The 12210-nt window shown below is 48.1% G+C and overlaps 3 protein-coding genes across 3 annotated transcripts; 2 read left to right on the top strand and 1 right to left on the bottom strand.

Moving 5' to 3' along the window:
* Window positions 1-100: 100 nt before the first annotated feature.
* Window positions 101-1170, top strand: N7446_012717 (NAD(P)H-dependent flavin oxidoreductase; the record flags this gene model as incomplete). The annotated part of the gene is made up of 2 exons (XM_058521459.1): window positions 101-979; window positions 1024-1170. The coding sequence occupies 2 exons, from the start codon at window positions 101-103 to the stop codon at window positions 1168-1170; spliced, it is 1026 nt and encodes a 341-aa protein (XP_058364936.1).
* A 1709-nt stretch (window positions 1171-2879) lies between these two features.
* On the bottom strand, window positions 2880-5069 carry N7446_012718 (acyl--CoA ligase; the record flags this gene model as incomplete). Its single annotated transcript, XM_058521460.1, has 4 exons — window positions 2880-3829; window positions 3887-4522; window positions 4586-4644; window positions 5029-5069. The coding sequence occupies 4 exons, from the start codon at window positions 5067-5069 to the stop codon at window positions 2880-2882; spliced, it is 1686 nt and encodes a 561-aa protein (XP_058364937.1).
* Window positions 5070-5294: 225 nt separating this feature from the next.
* Window positions 5295-6083, top strand: N7446_012719 (uncharacterized protein; the record flags this gene model as incomplete). Its single annotated transcript, XM_058521461.1, has 1 exon — window positions 5295-6083. The coding sequence occupies one exon, from the start codon at window positions 5295-5297 to the stop codon at window positions 6081-6083; it is 789 nt and encodes a 262-aa protein (XP_058364938.1).
* Window positions 6084-12210: the final 6127 nt, after the last annotated feature.

Genomic DNA, 12210 nt, shown 5'->3' on the forward strand with positions numbered 1-12210 from the left:
TTCTATATTCTTCTATGTGCATCAAAATTTCTTTACTTACTCTTCCTCCAGGCAACAGCTGCCATTGAATCTGCCGCCCTATTTCTTTCTGGCCCCCAGAATGCCGTTCGACACTTCTTTGACTAGGGCTTTGGGGATCCGGGTACCCGTCGTGCAAGGTGGGCTTCAATGGGTCGCCTACGCTGAACTTGCTGCAGCGGTGAGTAATGCCGGAGGGCTGGGCATTATAAATGCCTTGACACAATCGGATCCTGAGCACCTCCGTCAAGAGATCAGAAAAACTAGGGCTTTAACGAAGAACCCCTTTGGTGTCAATGTTACCCTTCTCCCCGCTCTTAATCCCCCCGACTACCCTGCATTTGTACAGGCAATTGTCGATGAAGGGGTCAAAATCGTCGAGACTGCAGGAAACAGCCCGGGCCCCGTCATACAGCAGCTGAAAGCTGCAGGCGTAATTATCATCCATAAGGCAACAACGATCAGACACGCCAAAGCCGCTATCAAACTGGGGGCCGATATCCTCTCAATCGATGGGTTCGAGTGCGCTGGCCATGTCGGCGAGTCTGACATTGCTTCGTTAATCCTGAACGGTCGCGCCCGGCAAGAACTCGGTGACACTCCGTTTATCGCCTCAGGCGGCTACGCAGATGGGTATGGGTTGATGGCAGCTCTAAGTCTGGGAGCTGCGGGAATCAATATGGGCACTCGCTTTATGTGCACAATAGAAGCCCCGATCCATATGAACGTGAAGCTCGCGATCGTCAAAGCCGACGAGCATCAAACAAGTCTCATCTTGAGGCGGTGGAAGAACACGAGCCGGATGTACTCTAACCAAATGACGACTAAAGCGATCGAGATCGAGTCCACAAGCGCTAGAGGAGAATTTATCGAAGTTGCCCCTATCGTTAGTGGAGTTCGTGGGAAAGAAGTTCTTTTGCACGGAGATATTCAACATGGAGTACGAATACATACCACCCTGGTCACCCCAAGTTTCGGATTTAGCTGAGCTGACGGAGAGAACAGGTCTGGTATGCTGGGCAGGTGATGGGGTTGATACATGACATTCCAACCTGCGCTCAGCTTATGAAACGTATTGAAAGGGAAGCGACGGGAGCCCTCTCTGATCTTTCACAATGTGTGATGAAAGAGGAGCTACGCAGTAGACTGTGACGAAGTCAGAAGTTTTCTTTAGAGATATATTTATTCCAGCACTTAGTACACATTATTTACCTCAACTACAAGACTACCTATTGTATGGTGAATATGAACTCCTTATGTAAGTTCCGAATTCCTACGTGTAGAAAGCATAGAATCAACCAGCAAGACCACTGAAGGACACTTATACAGAAACAGATGACATATAGTAGCTCGCACTCTTCACGTAGCTTATAGTGATCGGCCTTCCTACTAATTATTTGCTAACCGAAACTCTATCTTAAAAACTCGCGGGCGAGGTTTACAAAATAGATTAGTGAACATTGTGTGACCATATCGGTTTAGAAACTTTCCGAGATTGCTGTTTGATATCTTGAAGACGTGTGAAATGTTTAGGAATGCCTGTTGCAACTCCAATATTTGCTCTTACCTCCGATGCTCACATTACCTTAGATGAGGGCCAAGCATCCTACTAATAATTTATGGACTGAGATTATACCGCAGAATTGCTGCTGAGGCCTCCGAAATATAAACCCCTAAATACTCGCTACCCCGCGGTTTATATAGTTCCACGCTGGTTCTGATCCCGTTTTGAAAAAAAATAAAAAATAAAAAACCAGAAGGCTGTTTACATATCCGAAAGGTTGCTCGTCCGAAGCGACCAGTAACCATGATGACACCTGTTGCGGAACTGATGCTCTACGGGGACTGCGGTACGCCCAACGATCCTGCTTCTCTAAGCCCCTTGGGCTGACTTCCAGGAACCACACTGGGCAAATAGTGTCGCCGTATTATTATTTCGCTTAGATCAGCTTGTGTAGCTACCATGAAACTCTCCACCGCCATCTAATCACAATGTAAGTTGTTCCTTTTTCCTTGGAGGTGTTAGGGATAGCAATGGCAGTCCTTACCAAGAGCCGCCACCAGTAAAAGCGGCATGGTCCGCCAAAGACCTGGCCTATACTGGCTAACCGTTGGTATTAAAGATCAGAAGGCCTGACGTGTTCCCAATATCATCTCTTAATGTTCGTTTACGCATTGTGGCTTCTGCATTTGGCGACACTGACAATGCCAACAGCCTTTGAGGGTCGCAACTTACATTAACACCAATATCGGTGCCGATCTTACGGAGCGGAGCCTTGTCAGGCTCTGAGAGGCTCACTGGACATTTGGTCTGGATATTTCATCCATATAAGTCATTGAAGATTCTCTGAGATCAATTTTTCCGGAGACTTCGCAGCTTGAAGCGGTGCTTGAAGGGCCGTCACAGGCAGCAACAAAGCAAAAATGCGCGAGACTACAGATTCACTCATACAGGGAGGTTGCTTTTGGAGCTCCATGTTTTGTTGCGACCAACTCAAGCGGGGATATAGAGCAATTCTGGGGTAATGACCGATAGGATCATATTTTTCAACACCTTGACGTCCCTTTCACGCCCGTTACCCCATTACTTCCGGAAAATTCAACCCAACTGCATTGGAAGCTATGAGGGCTAGTCGGTAGATCTAGCATGTGAGAATTAGAGCCGATCGCGCGTGGAATCTCCTGACTTAGTTCTTAAATAATAAGTACGGGACTGTGGTTTTCTTAACTGATGATGTAGGGGTGTCATATTTCTTTGAAATGGAACAGAGAATTGGATCTGAATGGGATGGAAGTGACAAGGATGGGAGAAACAAGTATGTATGTTGGGATGCTTTGTAATACAAAGCCAAGAGGGCCTCCTACAACTTCGAAGATGTTTGAGTCTCTTCCTTCTCTGCTAGCTCTCTGAGCTGTCGCCGAATGATCTTTCCGGTTGGACTTTTGGGGATTTCATCCACAAAGCGAATACCACCCCGGAGACGCTTATGCGGTGCCACCTTACCATCAAACCACCTACTGATGCTGAGCTTCTCCGCCTCCACTTGCTGGCCTGTGTTTTGAGACCTGCTCCTCGAGCTGCGGACGACATATGCCCGTGGTAACTCTGTTCCCTCCGCTGGACTATTCACGCCGATGACCGCGACATCACTGATCACATCATGCTGAAGGAGAATACCTTCCAACTCTGCCGGTGCTACCTGGAAACCTTTATATTTTATGAGTTCCTTGACACGATCGGTGATGAAGAGGTTTCCATCGATGTCCTGGAAGCCAACATCCCCGGTCTTAAACCATCCATCTGGCGAGAATGTGGATTGATGATGGGAATGATATCCCATGAAAATATTGGGCCCACGAATATATAGTTCTCCAACTTCGCCACTGGGGACTTCAACGGATATGGTGCCGTTTTCCGGGATTGTCATATACTTTGCCTCCATGTTAGGTAGCAGTTTCCCTACAGAGCCTGCCGCCCTGCTCCAGTCTCCCCATGGTTGTACATGAGAGGCTGGGCTAGCCTCAGTAAGGCCATAGCTCTGCTTTAAACCAACTTTGATCTGGGAGAAAGTCCGTTTAATCATTTCGGCAGACAAAGGTGCTGCACTAGAGTTCAGCATCCGGAGGCTTGACAGATCATATTTTCTTTTGATATCAAGCTTGCCCAAGGCAAGGGCGACTGGCGGCACAATATGTGCATATGTGATTTGGAAGTTTTGCACGTGAGCGCAGAATCTCTGAACATCGAATGTAGTCATAAGTACGACCTGAAACCCACTGTACAGGGGAGAATGTACACCGCATGCCAGTCCTGTTACTTACGCGTCAGCTTTCTATAGGTACAGTGATTTGGGAATAAACCTCTTACCGTAGATATGGAAAAGTGGCAGAAAGATCAGGACCCTATCCCCTCTTCCATCTTTTCCACCATTATGCGTAATTTGGTGGCCCTCCACTGCATGGGTTTGAAGCACATTCGACACAATGTTGTGGTGCGAGAGCAATGCGCCCTTCGGGTACCCCGTAGTACCTGAAGAGTACATGAGATACGCCGGGTCTTTCTTCGGGGTTACAAGAGGTCTCTCCTGTACTCCTGAATTCGGGCCGCCGTATATGTCTGTGAAATGCCTGACTCGAGTCTCCGGATCTCGGACATCGCCGATGAGGATAATGCGTTCCCGGGGAATGCCGGCCACCTTTGCTGCTTGTAGAGCTACTTCGAGCGTCGGGAATTGCGTAATCATCGCTGCGGCACTGCAGTCTTTCAATTGGGAAGCAAGTTCTTCTGCGGTGTATCTTGGACTGGCAGGAGACACAATTCCCGCAGCCCATAGAGTGCCAAATGTGACAACCGGAGTGTCAATAGAATTGGCGGTGAATAATGCCATGACGTCCCCAGATTTCCAGCCGAAATGTATCCGGAGGCCCCGTCCAAAAGCAATGGCCGCATCTTTAGTCTGCGCATAGGTGTACGTTCTCCTGGTGTCGGCATCTTGCCACAGTACTGTTGACAGTTATTACAGACTTCCACAAACGCTGTATTCGATATTCATTAAAGAGGCCTTACCCTTAGTGTCCGGATAAGCTCGGTCTTTTCGCTCAAAAAAAAGGTCCAGAGATCGAGCTCTGGAATATCAATAGCTGGATAAGTAGATTTGACAGTCATCGTCGAACGACTTTACACTTCATGTAAGGCAGTAACGAAATCGGAGAGGCTATAGGACGTCTGTCTTGTGTGACACTCTGCAATGCGATTAAATAAAGTTGACAAAGGATGGTAAACCCCTGGCAAAGATGGTTGATTAGTGATCAGGCCGAGGCGCTGAGCATTCAACCACAATTCACAGTGAGATAACCTCGCAGTGGGAATTGGCGTGTTTCAAGCGCAACTATCAGCGCCCGAAAATCAGGATGGTAAACCTCGATTGGCAGAATATCATCTCCCAGTTGAATATCGCCAAAGTATCTATTGTCAATCTAAGAAGCAGAGGAAGTTGGTTAAGAACTTACGTCATCCGAGAGCCTCGGCGTTCGATCGAGAGAATAATCATGTTTTGTAGATAACCGAGCATATCGAGATTACTCATACTTGGCCGCTGATCACTTTACAAATATGGAAACTGATCATTTTCGAGCGCAACTTGTTATATAATCAAGTTCCTCGGAGCAACACGATACACTTATTGATCTTTGAAATAGTGAACTCAGGGAAATCGCATATTTCAAGAGAGTGTAGCTACACCGGTGGCTATCGTTGCTCTCAATCGCCCTTCAACATGTCATACAATCCCGAAAACAAGCCTGTGATCGCTGTGGTAGGCTGTGGGCCTGGGATTGGCGCAGCTGTTGCGCGGCGCTTCACCTCAGAAGGCTTCGTCGCCGCACTGCTTGCTCGTTCCGAAGACAGCCTCCGGGCCATAGCTGCCGGTATCGATGCTGAATTTGGCGTGGGCATATCGCGGTACTACATCACTGATCTGCGCATCGAGGAATCTGTCATCTCGAGTTTCAGAGCGATTCGCGCTGAAATAGGACCCGTGCAGGTCCTCGTCTACAATGCTGGTGCTCGTCGAGTTAATGGCAGAAAATTACTAGATACGACGACGGAGGAGTTTGAATGCTTCACGAAAATCAATCTGTTTGGTGCGTTCTGGTCCACCAAATGCGTCTTGCCGGATATGCTGGACAGAGGACGAGGAACTGTCATCTACACTGGTGCCACAGGCTCTCTACGCGGGTCACCTGGGCTGAGCAGTTTCTCACCGGGGAAATTCGGGTTACGCTCGTTGGCGCAAGTTGTCGCTCGCGAATATCAAGATCGGGGTATTCACGCATCACACGTCATCATCGACAGCCCCGTTGATGGAAAGCTGATTGGCGGGGCCAAAAAGCGACAGTGGCAACGAGAGAATGCAGTTCAGAAATTGGAGAATATTGAAGCACATCTTTTGCAGCCGACCGACCTTGCTCTTATGTATTGGTTTTTGCATACCCAGCCACGCAGTACTTGGACGCATGAACTGGATGTCCGGCCTCAGAAAGAGGACATGTTCTCCAAGCTTTAGGTTGCGATTGCGGGGCTGCAGTTTTGCCTGCTGTTGACATAGAAGCCGGCGGTCATAGACGAAGAACTGAGTATGATTTTCTATATGAAAACAAGCTTCTGGCCTTGAAAATCTTTTTGTATTCGTACTATGGTTTTCGCATGTGTTAAATTGAAGAAGGCCAAAGGGGAGGATTGCCCTGGGGATAGGGATAAGCCAGGGTGAGGTGGTGGACCTCAGGTAGCCAGTAAGTGTGATCAACATGCCGCGGTTGTGAGGTAGGATATATGAGGCGTTTAGCTAGGCTTGTTAGCAATCCATCTGGTCTTTAGAGGTTGTATACTCTTCAACCCCGTCAACCAATACCCAGCAGTCGTACCATACAAGGGTGGGCATTTCTTGGTTGTCGATGCACTTCTGGTCAATCCCGGACTGACAAACTTCACTTTGAAGAGGTCGCTGCAACTAGCAAGAGATGATTGAATCCAGGGAGCGATTCGAAGGAGAATAGAAGACGACAACACTCGTCAAGGATTGTTGAAGCGGTCTCCAAGGGGATGGTTGGGTGGTCTGTTAGGGCTAGCGACGTCTACTCCAAGTAGCTATCTAGACCTCGCCAAAACCCGCCCACAACCCAAACCCGCCCACGAAAACCCGCCCCACGGGTTGGGTCGGGTCTTAGTCAGCAGACCCGTGGGCGGGTCTTCATTTTGAGAACCCGACCCGCGACCCAAATGGGTACCCATATAACCCGCGATAGCCAAAAAAGAGTGATTTGTCAGCTAGCATAAAATAATGCCGTATCTTTGATTTATATCAAGGTATGGCTCTGGTATAAGTATGGTCTAAAGTTTTGGAGTACATAAATTTGAGGAATAAAACAGATTAAGCTTAATTCATAGACTAATACAGCTCGTAACCCTGCAGCCGGCTTGAAGGTACTGTTACCCTACCGGATGATCTCTTGTGAGACCTATCGCCGAGGCGTGTGACCGGAGGTGGGAGCAAATCTCCATCGTCGTCCTCATCTTCGGCCACTTCAGCCATCGCCGCATCTTGCACTTGATCATGGGCTGGAAGTTCCTCTGAGGCTGTGCTTTCTACTCCACTTACCCCTTCGACGGCGAGACCTGTTTCGGAATCCTCAATGGGATCGTTCTCCTCGACATCGCTGATAGGAGCAATATCGTCTTCAGTCTCCTTTAACGCCTCATCTTCTTCGAGGGCTTCCTGGCCCTCCCTCTCAACCGCTGGACTTTCCAGAAGACTCAATTGCCGGCTCTCCAAAGTGAATCTTTCCGAGCACATGTACATCATCAAGTCTTGAATGGTTGTCTCGTTGAGGGATCCGCGGCGGTAATGGCAGATATCCCGTGCGCTGTTGAATAGCCTTTCAACTCCTGCGCCCGTAGCAGGGACCGAGAGCAAATCGCGAGCCAGTCGCGACAGGACTGGAAATTTACGCTCGTTCTCCTTCCAATATGCGCGGGGAGGAATTGAGACAGTTGCTATGAGGAATTAGTCTGTCATCAAGCTTCAGCGGCCCGATAATACTTACCCTCGCGAAGATATCGATCGACCTCGTCATGCTCGAACCCTTCGTTGACTTGTGCGTCTTGTGACGGCCCAAGAAGCCGATCTAACTCCGAGGCTTGCAAGGAAGGGCGATGCACGGTACGGAAGAGCATCTCAGGATTCCGTTGCTGATATTGCGAGAAACATGTCCTGAGGTATTCACAGTATTTTTGGAAGTTTCACTGTGGCACTGCGAGTACTCTGCGTCGTCAAAAGCGCAAAGCTTGTATTGAGGAGCAAGTAGGGTCCCCGTGCCATAGAGGAAGCCGTGATCACGATACGTCTTTTCGTAGTATTCTCTCAGCTTCTGCTTCGCGACAAGCAGCGCTCCATACATGTCCTTCTTCCAGGGGGTCGTCTTTTTTCTCAATTTTCGATTTGAGCGTTCAATGTGTTCCAGTAGCTTCCTGTACACGAGGAAGACGCTGTGAATTGTCACGTCTTTTGTCTTCATCAGGGCCATGGTGAACTGAAAGAACGGCTTCGTCAAGTGAACAAGATAGTCAATTTGCCGCCATTCAATGTCAGTGATTTTAAATTGTGAATAGTCATGGTCTCGGCAGTATTTGTCGATGGTATTCCTTAGTCGGCGCGCTCGTCGAAGCATCAAGAAGGTGGAATTCCAGCGGGTCTGAACATCATGCAACGGGAAAAGTCGCATTCCACCAGATTGGAGGCACAGGAATGCATCTCGCCGCTGGGGGCTGGCGTTGACAAAAACTGCAAAGGACCGAATCTGTGGAAGAGGCACCGTCAGCAATGTCCAAATATGACGGGTCCGAAATCAACGGACTCGCCTTTGCTAGAGTATGCGCCACCTCACCATGGTCCACTGAGTCCCTGAGACAAAGAGCTTGTGAATTGGACCAAAAACTTCTCACTTCTTTATTCTTGGGAGCAGCTCTGATATGCCCCAACAGCTGCTTGAGGCAAAGCTGAATCACATGGGCCATGCATGGAACACGGACAATGGATTCTCTCGAGCCGATGGCGCCACTAGAAATGAGTGATTCTTGCAGCGCTCGGATGAGGGTTTCATTATTTGTTGCATTATCCGTGGTAACGCTGAAGATACGACCCAATAGCTGTCTTTCTCTGAGCAGCTGGAGGAGCACGTCGCTCAAATTGACTCCTGTGTGAGGTCCATGCAAAGGCTCAAACCCAAGAAGCAGCTCGCGGTAGTTCCAATCTCTATCGATGAAGTAGACTGTAATTGCCATGAATGCTTGCTGGAAGGGACTAGTCCAACAATCTAATGCAAGTGAAACTTTGGCGTCTTCGGGTAGATCTCGCAACTGTGATTCCTGTTGTCCTCTTACAGCGTCACGCAGGCGTCGTCGCAAGGTTTTTGCTGAAGGCATTTCTAGCTCTCCCGGTCCGAGGTGGATGAACTTGAGGAGTGCTTGAAATTCAGGGTTTTCAACGGTCTGGAAGGGCAGACGAAGACAAGCAATGGTCCTCAGCAGCCGCTCCTCGAACTGCGATGTGGTGAACTTGTTCGGACCGGATGGTACTCCCAAGAAGGCTTTCTGGATTGAGTTTGACACGAGAGCTTGATGGCATGTTCTTTTCTGGCCCTTTCGACAGGACTTGGATCTCTGGTGCTTTCCCATTGCGCTTGTGCCGTGCTTTTTGTGCTGTGGATGATCAAGTAGGGTCAAGCAAGCCCTACAGATCACTTTGGGAATGCCAGTTTCAATGCCCGCAACTTGGTCGAAATGCTTCCAAACTTCAGCGTAATGTGACTCCATCGACCACTTTATTTTAGACCGTCCGTCGCCATTCAGCACTTGACCATATTCTGTTTTTTGCCACCAAGTCAAAAAACTGCTGGAATGTTCAGGCTCGTACAATATCCAGTTCTTTCTGCGGTCCGGTCCGACGCGTCGAAGTATCGTTGGAGGTTGTTGAGCGGGACTATCGACGCTACGTCGGGAGCCAGTGAAAGGCTAACTGGTTAGTATGTGCTTGCGTCTCTGAGTTGTTGAATTAATCTGCGATTTTGAGAGTATCGTACCGAGGACTGGAAGTCCGAGTCCATGGAAACATCTGATGATGGCTCAATGGAGAGCAAGGGGCTCAAAGACCGATGAATTGACCGCGAGGACATGGCTTTTGGAGATTCGATGCTCATAGCTCAAGCTCGTTGGAGTTCCAAGAATTGGAATTTTCGTGGGATCAGAGTGATTTTTTTTCCCAACGCGTCGCGGTGGTTTTTTGTATGAGATAGTGGGTCGCGTCAACCCGCGGGTACCCTAAACCCACGGGTACCCAAAACTCGTGCGACAGTAAAACGATGGCGAGGATGCTTCTTCACTGGCTGGTCAATCATTTTTCTGGATATTATAGCTTAAAGTGTCCTCGAGAGGCTTGATATCAATAAGGGTCGATGGATGTTCTTAGTGCCAACGCTGGGATGCAAAAGTGTTCGGAGAGCGCGCTCTGGCTGGACAATTGCCTGTACATATATAATATATATATTATTGAGGTGGTGAGACATTTCATGAGACGGTATCTCCCATATAAAGTTGTGACAAAATTAAATTACCAATATTACCACTACTGACTAATACACTTTTGTTCACTTATTATGCATTTTGGTGGGTTATATGGGTAACCCACGGGTACCCGCCAAGAACCCACGGGCGGGTTCATGAAGGCCAAAACCCGCGCGGGTTACCCGTGGGCGGGTAGGAGAAAGCGACAACCCGCCCCAAACCCGCGTTTGGCGAGGTCTATAGCTATCGTGATGTAATGTGAGACGGCCAAGTCAATCGACCCTTTCTCCGCTAGCTGCACTGTCCACATTGTGACTGGATCCGTATTTTTTGTTACGGACCTACCAGGCACCAATCGATTATAGGGCCGCAACTTGCTGATAGGCCACCGAGAGCCAACCGATCTATCTATTATTAGATCACGTGTAGTAACGTATTTCCCAAGCGAGCTCGCCACCCAATCAAAACTGCTACCATTAAATTGCAAAATTTTGCACCACAACGCTATATAATTAAAAATGAAGCTATTCAGACCTCCCTGGGCACCTATTTCTCTTATTTCCAGGCGTTTTACAAAGACTGCATCGCTGTGGCCTCCTCTTATTGGCCTGATTCGGCGTCGGGGATGAACCGCTATCACCACCTAGGCCTACTTCATCGGCTATTCCTAGACCTGATACTACCTCCATAGCCTCTAAAACTGACATGCCACCTTTATGAGCTATTTGCTTCCTCGTACGCTTCCTTGTTCGGGTAATTCTCGTATTAGCGGCGCGTAATTCCTGGTTTTCCTGGCGTAAAATAGCCGCGCCGTGTATAGCCAAATAGGCGCCTTTCACGATCTACTTAAAAGCTTTATCCGCGCGTGGTAGGTTCTCTTATTGTAATTACTTAATAGAAGAAGCCTACCGGCGAACCTCCTTCACCGTACGCGGCGTCTTTAGCGTGAAATTAAGGCTCGAATCGCCACCATGGCTCGGAGGGATAGGTGGTGTATAAAGTCGGATATTAAGCTTCGAAACCACGCGTATTAGGTCAAAAGGCACTAAACTAGCAGCTACGAAGCTATTCACAATAGTTTGTGTCTTAAATACTGCCTTTCTAGCCCGAGGATAGGCTATAAGGAAGTCGTTTTTATCGATTCGACTTATGCTAAGCTTTACCTACGAATCCACGAGGTCGGAATATACCTTTTTTAACACCCTAAAGTAGCTGATATCGAGAGGTTATAAAAGATAAGACGAATGCGAAGGCATACAAATTGGTATAATATCATTTTGAGAGCATATCGCATCGAATTTCGCTAAAACGTGGCTGCCATAGCCGTCGAGGACAAGAAGCTTATACCGACCCTTTTTTTGGCTAGTAGTCGATAGAATAAATAGTTTTTGAAGCTATTCTAGAGCAATAGCGTTATTTGTCTACCCGTTATTACTAACTATAAATCGCTAATCGGCCGGTAAATGCGTATCCTTACACTATACCGCCATAAAAACCTTGCCTTTAAAAATGACGTATAGCGGCAACGCCTACCCGGTCGTATTTATTGCTTTAATTGTAGTCACCTATTCGCGATTTCTAGGTTATAAAATAGCTCTCCGACCGACAGGTCTTCGCGTTATAACCTTAGTAGTAGCCGTAAGGCCGAGAGCGAAGCTAGTCTCGTCGAAATTGTAGATATCTTCGTCCGCAATACCATACTTCTCAATCGTAGATTTCACGAAGTTAGACCACGTTCGAATTGTGCCTTTATCCTCGCACAATGCTCGCCGGTAGTCGTATAATCGTGAGAATCGAGTAGAGAGGTTAGGATACCGTCGGACGAAGTTTCCGACCCAATTTTTGCCGACCGTAGTAGGAGGGGTAGAACCACGCGCTTTTAACAGTATATTAGCTGCTTCCCGTACTATATTAGGCCGGGGGGCTGCTCCACGATCATCTAGTGAGATAATCCATCTATAAAGCGATTTCTCTTTACAAGTAGTCAATTTATGGTTGTTTACGCGTATTTCGGCGCGGTAGGTAACGCTATGTAGACGCGTCGTGAGCGTACTGCGGGGGACATCAAAAACCTC

Source organism: Penicillium canescens (genome assembly GCF_028828765.1).
Source record: "Penicillium canescens strain IBT 15451 chromosome Unknown utg000011l_segment0_segment0, whole genome shotgun sequence".
Taxonomy (NCBI): Eukaryota; Fungi; Ascomycota; class Eurotiomycetes; order Eurotiales; family Aspergillaceae; genus Penicillium; species Penicillium canescens.